Source organism: Fukomys damarensis, unplaced genomic scaffold (genome assembly GCF_012274545.1).
Source record: "Fukomys damarensis isolate Sample0158 unplaced genomic scaffold, DMR_v1.0_HiC HiC_scaffold_6, whole genome shotgun sequence".
Classification (NCBI taxonomy): domain Eukaryota; kingdom Metazoa; phylum Chordata; class Mammalia; order Rodentia; family Bathyergidae; genus Fukomys; species Fukomys damarensis.
The window spans coordinates 29,080,603-29,090,172 of NW_022900918.1; the positions used below are offsets into that span (position 1 = coordinate 29,080,603).

At 39.7% G+C, this 9,570-nt stretch overlaps 2 protein-coding genes across 6 annotated transcripts in view; one reads left to right on the forward strand and one right to left on the reverse strand.

Moving 5' to 3' along the window:
- Positions 1 to 6,384, reverse strand: part of Tgds (TDP-glucose 4,6-dehydratase) — a 19,061-nt gene extending 12,677 nt beyond the window's left edge. For 4 of the 5 annotated variants that reach the window (XR_004516104.1, XR_002025568.1, XR_002025567.1 and 1 more), the window contains exons 1-4: positions 6,192 to 6,384; positions 3,971 to 4,037; positions 2,896 to 2,964; positions 1,594 to 1,684 (exon numbers count right to left, since the gene is read on the reverse strand). Coding sequence is in view for 2 of the 5 variants with exons in the window: in XM_010630682.2 (XP_010628984.1) it covers positions 1,594 to 1,684; positions 2,896 to 2,964; positions 3,971 to 4,037; positions 6,192 to 6,277 (313 nt within the window). In the remaining 3 variants the exon portion in view is untranslated. Of the gene's footprint in view, positions 1 to 1,593; positions 1,685 to 2,895; positions 2,965 to 3,970; positions 4,038 to 4,968; positions 5,042 to 6,191 lie in introns of those variants that run through there. The other variant, XM_033760934.1, reaches the window with a different exon arrangement.
- Positions 6,385 to 9,311: 2,927 nt separating this feature from the next.
- The window catches only part of Gpr180 (G protein-coupled receptor 180), a 22,447-nt gene continuing 22,188 nt past the window's right edge, over positions 9,312 to 9,570 (forward strand). The window contains exon 1 of the mRNA XM_010630703.3: positions 9,312 to 9,520. Coding sequence (XP_010629005.1) covers positions 9,355 to 9,520 — 166 coding nt within the window. The 5' untranslated portion in view covers positions 9,312 to 9,354. The remainder of the gene's footprint in view (positions 9,521 to 9,570) is intronic.

The following is a 9,570-nucleotide window of genomic DNA, read 5'->3' on the forward strand; positions in this document are numbered from 1 at the left end:
AGACATATAATTAATGTGAAGGTGAGAGAGCCATGTTAATATCAAACACCAGACTTCAAGGTACTATACATCACCAACACAGATAGATCACTTCATAAAAATAAAAGGCTAGGGGGTAGGGGATTTACTTCAGTGGCTCCACTGCCTATCTCAAAAGTGCAAGGTCTTGAGTTCAATCCCCAGTACCAAAATAAATAAAATAAATAAATAAATAAATAAACGAAAGGCTAGGGCCAGGGATTTAGCTCAGTGGCACCACACCTACTTCCCAAGCCCAAGGCCTGAGTTTGATCCCTAGTACCTAAAAAATAAAAATAAATAAAAGACTAAACTTACTGGAAATACACTGGAGATACCTACTTCTTATTTTTCTCATTGAATCATGTCTTTCAACAATAAAAGTATATAATCCGATTAAAAAATAGATAAAAGATTTCAACAGCATTTCACAAAAGAAAACCAAGTTACCAAAAAAATACTTAAAAGGTGTTCAATCTTATTAGCGATCAGGGAAAATATAAATTAAACAAAAAAGGGAGAGACTACTGCAGTTCTGAGCTTGGCAAAAATAGAAAATCTGACAAAACTAACCTTTGGCAAAATCTGGAGCAACAGGAAGTCATACATTCCTTGAGGAGTGGAAAAAGATATACTTTGGAAAATAGTTTGACATCTTAATGTTGAAATATGCAAATCTATATGCCAGAAAGTGATGCATGCTCGTGTGTTACCATGATACATGCATAAGAATGTTTGCGGTGGTACTGTTTAGAATTGTCCAAATATCCACAAAGGATAAAATATATGGGCAAACTGTGGGATATTCTTAAATTGGAATATTGTACAGTACTGAAAAAGAACATACTATATGGCCACCCAACTACATGGAAGACACTATGTGGATTTTGAAAAAGTCCAAAAAAATTTATGTGTAGTTTTATGTATTTTTTTAAATGGCCAAAACTAACCTATAATGTTAAGGGTAAATATATAGATAGCGAAACTGTAGAGAAAAGCAAAGGAAATTATAATTTTAAATCAGGCAGGGGCAGTGGCACTACTACTACTCAAGAGCATTAAGCAACACTGTGTCTTCTGTTTGACCGAAAGCTTCATGGGTGCCCAAATTACCATTTTTTATTTAACTGTACTTCCACATTCTTCTGAATGTATGCTTTATCTCACAGTAGAAATGTTAGACTGATTAGCAAATACTTTAAATGAAAAGAATGGTATAGATAATAATATAATGTCACTGCATACCCACTACCAAATCTAAGAAAACAATGTAAAAACCACAGCTGAAGAACTATTCCTTTATTCCGCCCCCATGGAAGTAATCACTGTCATGATTATGGAGCAGTTCAAAGTTTTAAGATAGATTCAAGGTTATGTAACAACCCACACTACTAACAGTGAGCTACATCATACCAAGTATATCAATGACACAGTGACCACATCTTGTTTTTCTGGTGTAGCATGTATATCCTCTTTCAAAGGTGGATGTTAAATATCTGCTTAATACAATCCCACTGCTGGACTTTGTCAGTAGGAAAAATGTTAGTCACAACTGTAAAATAAAACAGTGCTTACCTACATGTGTTTGTGCAGCAAAATGTAATACTATATTGATCTTCTCTGTTTCAAAAAGCAGTTTCACAAAATGGGAATCACATATATCACCCTATATGAAAAGGCAAACATGAAAAGCTAGGCTTTCTTTTAGCACTCTCATTCATAATAATCATTTTTATTAAAACACTTTCCTATCTCCCACCTCCCAGTTCAAAAAAGCATCTTGAAAATTCAAGTGGTTAGGCAAGTAGTTAATGATGTTATTGCTTCACCATCTTAGAATGTAAGGCACCTTCAACTCAAAAATTTTTCGCAAATATTAAGCAACAACTAAATACCTGCTAGTATGCACATTCTCTCAACCTAAGATCATAATCATTTATCAAAAACTTCAATAAGGAAGTCTTCCAGCATTAAAGATATACCTTTGAAAGAATCGTTACTAAAATACACTTAAAGCATACCTAGAATGGCATTGGGAAACATTTTATCACAACTAATTAAATGATACTTAAATTTATATGTACATTTAGTCCTTCTAATAATATGTGATTTTTCACAAATCTATGGTAACTGAAGAAAACACTTTCACAAATAATTATGAATTTTTTTTAGTATACTTTTAAAGTTTTTATTATGAAAAAAGTTTATAAAATCACATTTTAGGAAATCAACATAAATCATGACGCAGTTTTATTTGACAGTAACATTTCCCTTTGTGAATTAATGAACGGTCCTGTGGTTTATACTTCGGACTTGCCTAAGAGTGGATAGTAATAATCAGCCCTCGAGAGGCAGTCTGACTTCTCAGGGAAAGTCTTTGCTATGAGCGTTGTGGTCTGGCTGGCCTTCCCGGTAACAACACACTTCACACTCTTCACTTCAAATCCCAGAAGGGCCTTCTTAACGGCTAATGAGGATTTAAAGTTACAAACTACGGAAATTCTATCAGCTACTCATAGAATCTTCAAGATTCAAAAATCATATGAAGCTTTTATGTAGTGTGAAAGTACTATTCTTTAGAGCACATGGTACTTCCCGAAGTACCTCGTCTTTTAAAAGGTCCTCAGTAAGTTTGCCTTCCAAGCCCCTGTCATGTTTACAAAATAGAAATTTCTGCATAACTAGAAATGCAAAATAAAGCTTGAAATTCCATTATTCTGGAGAAGAAGTCCAACTTTGAGACCAGCCTGGGTTACTGGGCTACATAAAGAGTTCAAAGCCAGCCTGGACTACACAGTGAGACCCTATCTTAAAAAAGGGGGAGGGAGACAACTTTAAAATAGCAGAAATAGTACAATAATTTTAAAACTTCATTACCTGTATAAATTTGTAGTTTTGTTTGTTAGAAATGGTTTCAAGGTTCTTCAAGCTTGCACAGTAATCCAGCTTAAAATAAGAGCACAGTGGGAGGCGACATAAAAAGTGGTATTAGCTTTTTCTGCACAATAACAAGGACTGTAGAAGTTAATTACTGTAATACAAGAACATGTCCTCTTATGTGTGCTTGCTCTGTTTTTATACATTTTAAGCTTCTGACATTTTAAAAGCAAAAAACAAGTGCTTTTGTTAACTTCTCAAAATATGAAAACAAAATACTCAAAACCAAAACTTTTTATAAATCTCTAAAACAAACTTCTGCCCAAATTTGCCTGCAGACACTGGAGGCTAGAAAAATGCATCATTCCTCACAAAAAAGGAACTAATCATTAAAGATATAATTGCTTAACACATTATAATTCACTATATTCAGCCCCACGTTAATTGTTGGTAAATTAGCGTACAGATGGGCAAAAAAGGTAATAATCAATCTTGTTGCCTACAACAGTAAGAAAAAGCAAAAATTCCTAAAAGTGAGAAGTTATTTTTTGCCTGTATATTTTTGCCATTATGATTTATAAAATTAAGTTGGCTATTTGCATCTTTGCATTACATTAAAAAAATCCAGTGATCACCAACCGTGGCTCTAAGATCCTTCAGGAAGACTTCAATTACCACAATAAGCTAAAAATTAAATTTGCTTTCTAATTTAGAAAATATATAATTTTCCAGAGGTGGCAGTACCATAATTAAATCCTTAAGTAATGGAACACAAATCAAGCATGTTTATACCAAAAAGATTCATAATCACATTACACTAAATACTGAATTTAGAAAATGTGATTTTTTTTGGTAAAAATATTGTACTCAACACTTGACTTTAAACTAGCATAGTAAAACAGTTCAAAAGATTTTATGTAAGATTAAAAGCAACATAAGCACATAACTGTACAGATCCCTAAACTGTTACAATAACTAAATAAAATACTGAAATATCAGCATAATAGAATTCTAGTACATAAAAAGATTGAAATATAACCTCATTGCACAAAGATTACAATTTTACAAAACTCACCTTGTCTAGATTTACAATCATATAGTTTGGATAATTTTCTACTAAAGAGACAATCACATGTGACGCACTATAAGAAAAAAAGAGTTATCCTGTGAGTGGAAATATTTCATATTCTTAAATTTCTGAGTTTTTTTTTCAAAACTGTTGAGTTTTAGGAAAATATTCAAACATATCTAAGTTTTTCACACATAATAGAAAAAATATAACTACACTAAATGTACACACATGCATATTTTTTCCTAAACTTTTCAACAGTATCTATAAACTAATTCTATCCATAAACTAACAACTCTTACACTCCTTTTACACAAACAAAATTTACTGGCCTTGGGGATAAAGAAAAAAATAAGTTTTTTTCTGTCCATGCATATTTGGAGCGTGAGAATAAAGCAAGATGAAAAACATAACAGGTGTTAAGAGCAATTGTTCTGACACTTATCATGCCTTTTCAGGAACTGCAGATATAAGTATGAAAAAATTCAATTAGTCTAAGTACAATCAGTTACAATGTTTATAGAATGTTCCACAATTGCTGTGTCTTGTTATGTGAATTTGGTACTGTATATTAGAATCTTACAGGAATCCTGAACTGATTCCAGGTTTCTAAGTCCAATAATAGCTGAAACCATCCAGAGTTGGAGATCCATACTGGCTTCTGGGCTCCAGAAGACCTTTAAGTGGAACCAGAGGCAAATCTCAGCAAGATGATCCCCAGTACCACATAAACAATTCTGGGTGCCCAGGAGTCAGAGTGTGTTCTTGGTAGCCCCTTCACAGTACTTTCTAGGACATGCCCTCACTGCACCAGTACTCATACTAGTACTGCCCTTTCCTGTCCATACTTCCTTTTCTTATGAAACTTGCCTGCCTGATACCAGCAGCCAAGTGACCGTTAGATTAGAAGACCACTTAATGTGCTAATGAGCAATAAACAAGAACTCCCACATTCTCTCTTCTTTGACTAGACGCTGAGTTCCTCACAGGCAATAGAGTCTCACCATTACTTTTCCTGCATGCACCCGCTCAACACTTCCAGGTGCTTAGAAAACATTACTCGCTGCCCTCCTGGAGTTTACATTCTAGAATGGGGACAGAGGCAGCAAATAATCAGAACAAATACGCAATATAATTTCAGGTAGGGAGAGGTGGGTTAGCTGGGAGAGGGGCTACTTTAGATAGGGGGCATCAAGTAAGGACCCTCTAGGATGTGAGTAAAGCGTCAGTGAAGTGGAACAAACAGCTAAGTAAGGAAAGAACAAGGGCAAAGACCTCAAGATAGGAGGGAGCACGAGCCCGGTGTTTTGCAAAACACATGAGTAAGCCCGGCACGTACAAAATAGCAAAAGATCAGATTGTAAAAGTATGGCTTGGACACTTGAGTCTTCTAGATGTGGAAAAGACTTTGGGCTTTATTCTGATACAAACCACTAGAATAAAATTCTATGCACTGACATGATCTGATTTACTAGAAAAACAAAGCAACAAAAAACACTGTCTTCTGTGTAAGAAAGAGACTTTAAAGCACTAAGTGTCGAAGCAGAAAGACCAATCAGGAAGCTACAGAGGCGTCTAGGCACACGAAGGCAGCGACGTGGGCTTGGGTGGGAACAGGAGGGTGAGAAGTGGTGGCTTTAAGGATTTACTGTAGAGCAGAAAGGACTTGCTGCAAGGTATGAGACAGAGGCGATAAACATCTAGTATAGGTTAGAAACAACAACAGTTTTTCTTTTTTGTACCGGGGATCGAATTCGGGACCTTGCGCTTGCGAGGCAGGCGGCGGAACCACTGAGCTAAATCCCTGGCCCAACAACAGGATCCTTAAATTTGCTGAGCAAATAGATCTTCTTATAATCCCCAAGCCGTTGTGGGGGTGACTGTGCATCACCATGGTGGGAATGGTGTTCGGCTGGCAGGAAGTTGGCGAAAACTCAACTGTAAAGTGTGCTCACCCCCGAGCGATGAGCGGTATCTGGGGCAGTGAGGAGGTCGGGGGACAGTATGACAGTACTCTTGCTTTGGCTAGCAGGCATCTCAAAGAAGTGGTACTTTCAAAGGAACTACATTCTGGCAGGCCAGGGAGAGGAAAAAAGAGGGTCCGCGCGGTTCATTTGACCCGCCCTTACGAGACCACAGCGAAGCTGGACCCAAACTGCAAGGGCGAGCAGAGGGAAGTTTGGGGCTTCTGGGCCGGAATTGCTCCGCCGGCGGCGCCGTTACCTACATGAAACCAGCACCCCCGGTCACCAGGACCCGCTTCGCAAAGCTGCCAGGTAGACCCAGGGGTTCCGCTCGGCCAGCCGCCGACATCTCCCAGCTCGGCAGTGTCTAACACCGTAAAGCGCCGCGTCTGAAGACCGGAGGGAAGTACCACGGAGACGTTTTTGCGACACGCCTCGCTCCCTGGACTTGTTACGGCGCAGTCACCAGCGGCTTCCGGAGTAGGAGCCGAGGTTGCTTTCTCCCCGCCCACTGATGGGCGGGGCGCGGTCGTGCTGTGCCACCGCGCAGGCGCAGGTTCTCGGCCATTGCGGGGAGGGGGGTGGCTAAGAATCAATGGGGTTTCCGGGTTAGTGAGGTAAGAAATTATATTTTCTAGGCATGTGTCACCAGCCTGGGTAAGGCATCACTTAAATACGCTGAAGCTCAGAGTTTTGAATGAGTGCTTTCTTTTCATTCTTGTACTTAGGCTTTTTCCAGAGATTACACACCACTTCAGCTAAGAGCTGTGGGGTGTCCTGTTCTTGCACTGCGGACATGGGAGTTGCAATAGAAAAATTACCTTTTATTGTTAATATCATTATGGTCAGCACAACCTACTTGCAGTTATGATAAGGATTTTCCTCAGATCCTACCCTTGGGTCTTACACTATTATTCTCCCTCTTGTTCACTCTGTCACAGTCTCCAGGTCCTCCTTACTCTCTCTTGAAATGCCCAAGAGGGCTACTTCCCCAGCCCTGAAGCCTTTTCCTCTGATGTCTGCGTAGCGTTTAATTCTTCAATTCTTAGCTTGAATGTCATCCTATTAGAGTCTTTCCTTGACCACTCCCAATTGAAATAGCTAGTTCTACCCTATCCCTGCAGAACCATCTTACCTTTCTTTATTTTTCATTATGGCACTCATCAGCATATGTATTGTGTCCAGTGTCTCTACTTCCTGGAGGTAGGGGCTTTTACTTAAGATTCATTTTATTTTTATTTCCAAGTCCTCAGGCCAAGGCCTAGCACAGAATAAATGATCAGTAAGTGTTCTTAAGCTGATGAATAAATAACCCTCCATAATGGAAAAAGCCTAAAGAGAATAGGAATACTCAATATATGTGGGGCTAACCTTTTTGAGGGCAAAGTGATAACATACAAAAAGTTCAAATGTACATACTCTATGACACTTAAATTCCATGATGTCTTAACTAGATAATTGTTGTATTGTTTAATAAGAAAAAATAGATGTAATCTTGGGCTGGGAATTTAGCTTAGTGGTTCCACTGCCTGCCTTGCAAGCACAAGGGCCTGAGTTCGATCCCCAGTACCACCCAAAAAAAAAAAAGATGTAATCTAAATGTGCATGAGATTTTCTGACTTTTAAAGTATGATAGATATATTATCTTTAAAAAGAATGCCTATCATGGAATGAGGACCAAAATATTTGGAATGGATTCTTACAGCTTTTAAAAAACCCGAATCACCTATCCTTTGTTATCCATCAAGTTGGTTTATGACAGGCTGGCTACAGGATGGACATTTGTCTTACTCTAGGTCAATTGAAGCTTTTTCTTGATATTTCAAATTGGTGTACTAATGCTCTAGTACGATTTACTTGCTCTTCTTGTTCTCTGAGGACCTACTTATTTAGTTCTTGTTTGTGGCCATATTCTTTTAAATAAACTGAGGAACCCAAAAACCTGTCTTTAGTGATAGAGAAAAACAAAGCTGATCAAGAGAAGAAAGACAAGGGACAGAAGAGAAGGCCTCACAACATTCAAAGACTATCCACGTACTGCTTTTCCTTCAGGATGAATTTTATCTCTTTCCTTGGCTTACAAAAAAACACTATTAAAGGGGGGAAAATCTTTAGACATTAAATTTATTAGAGTTTATTTGAGCAAAGAATTTGAGAGTGGCAGCCTGTGACTGGCTGAAATTCACGTATTGTGATTGGCTCAGGCTATTACTTGTTAGAAGACTATACTTCTAGTTAGACTGCAAATTGTAGATATGATAAGTTTGGTTCCAGTATTCTATATAGGAATTCAAAATATTGGCAGGAGCTTGATAGGAAAGTGAGGAATTCTGGTTCCAGGGGCATTTATCACAGACTTGGGAGTTTGAGAAAGGCTTCTTAAAGTGGATTGGGGGAAAGGGAATATAGTAGGAAAAGAAGGGGATGTAGATGTGGTAGGACAAGCAGAAGTATTCCAGCTAGGGGATTTGCAAATGGTACAGGCCTAAAGATGAGACTTGGTGTATTTATGGAACAGGTAGGGATGGCGATTAGAAGTTGAAAGATGGAGATGTGAAAGGTTTGCGATCTATAATCGGAAGAGTTTGGGTTGTGCACTAAAGGCAGTGGAGGGTCTTTGAAGGAAAGTAATGTAACCAAACTGTTACCTACAGCGTTCTGTGGCTCTAAAATAGAGACAGACACCGCCAGTTAGAAGTCAGACTGGAAGGAGGTCAATTGCCGTAGGCCAACTAAGTGATGCCCTGAATATGCTTGTTGCTACGGCTTCCTACAATCACCAGAAGAGGAGCCAATAAACATTTGTTGTGAGGGCCTAATAAGGATGGACCCTGCAATTCCCCGTTGTCAGGCCTGCTGAGTGAAGATCTAATTCAAGGAGACAGGGAAACTACGATGGAGAAATAAGTTCGGGCCAAGAAAAGTCATGCTTTAAACTCTAGACAGGTTAAGTGTCTTTGAGATACTAAAGTGGACATATCCAGTAGATTATATAGGCGTAGAGGGCGAAAAAGCTAAGAACATGGACTTTTCCTCTCTTGACCATAAGCGTAACTATCACAAGTTTCTCAATTCTTCCTGAATTCCACAATCAGCTCAAGAACCCACCCAAACCGGCGAGTTTGCGCATGCGTAGTAGTGTGCCACGCCAGAGTCCGGAGGACTATAGTTTTTCCGCAACCCGAAGCCAAATCCTCTCGATTCCCATAGGAAAAAAAGGCGGGAACTAGCCAAAAGCAAAGGAGTGATGGGATGCGCACATCTGCGCGTCCCGCCCACCTCGGCCTCTTATTGGTGGATACCGTCTACTCGTGGAAGACGGGTTCTCCTCATTGGCTGTCAGTCTCCCGGCAGCACTGGTCCCACCCCTTTCCCGGCTGCTGACGTGGGGCTGATAGACTCAGGCTGTTAGGGTTCGGGGTGCCGATGAGGAGCGGGAGGCGGGGAATGAGGGGGCTGTGGCTCCTGGCGGTGGCCCTCGTGTGCTGCTGGTGGCCGCGGGGCAGCCAGGGCAAGACCCTGCGGGGCAGCTTCAGCAGCGCCGCTGCCCGAGACGCTCCGGGCCAGAGCATCGGCCACTTCGAGTTCCACGGTATGCCCTCTTCAACATTGCTTGCAAAACACGTTGAAGAATCGTGAGGC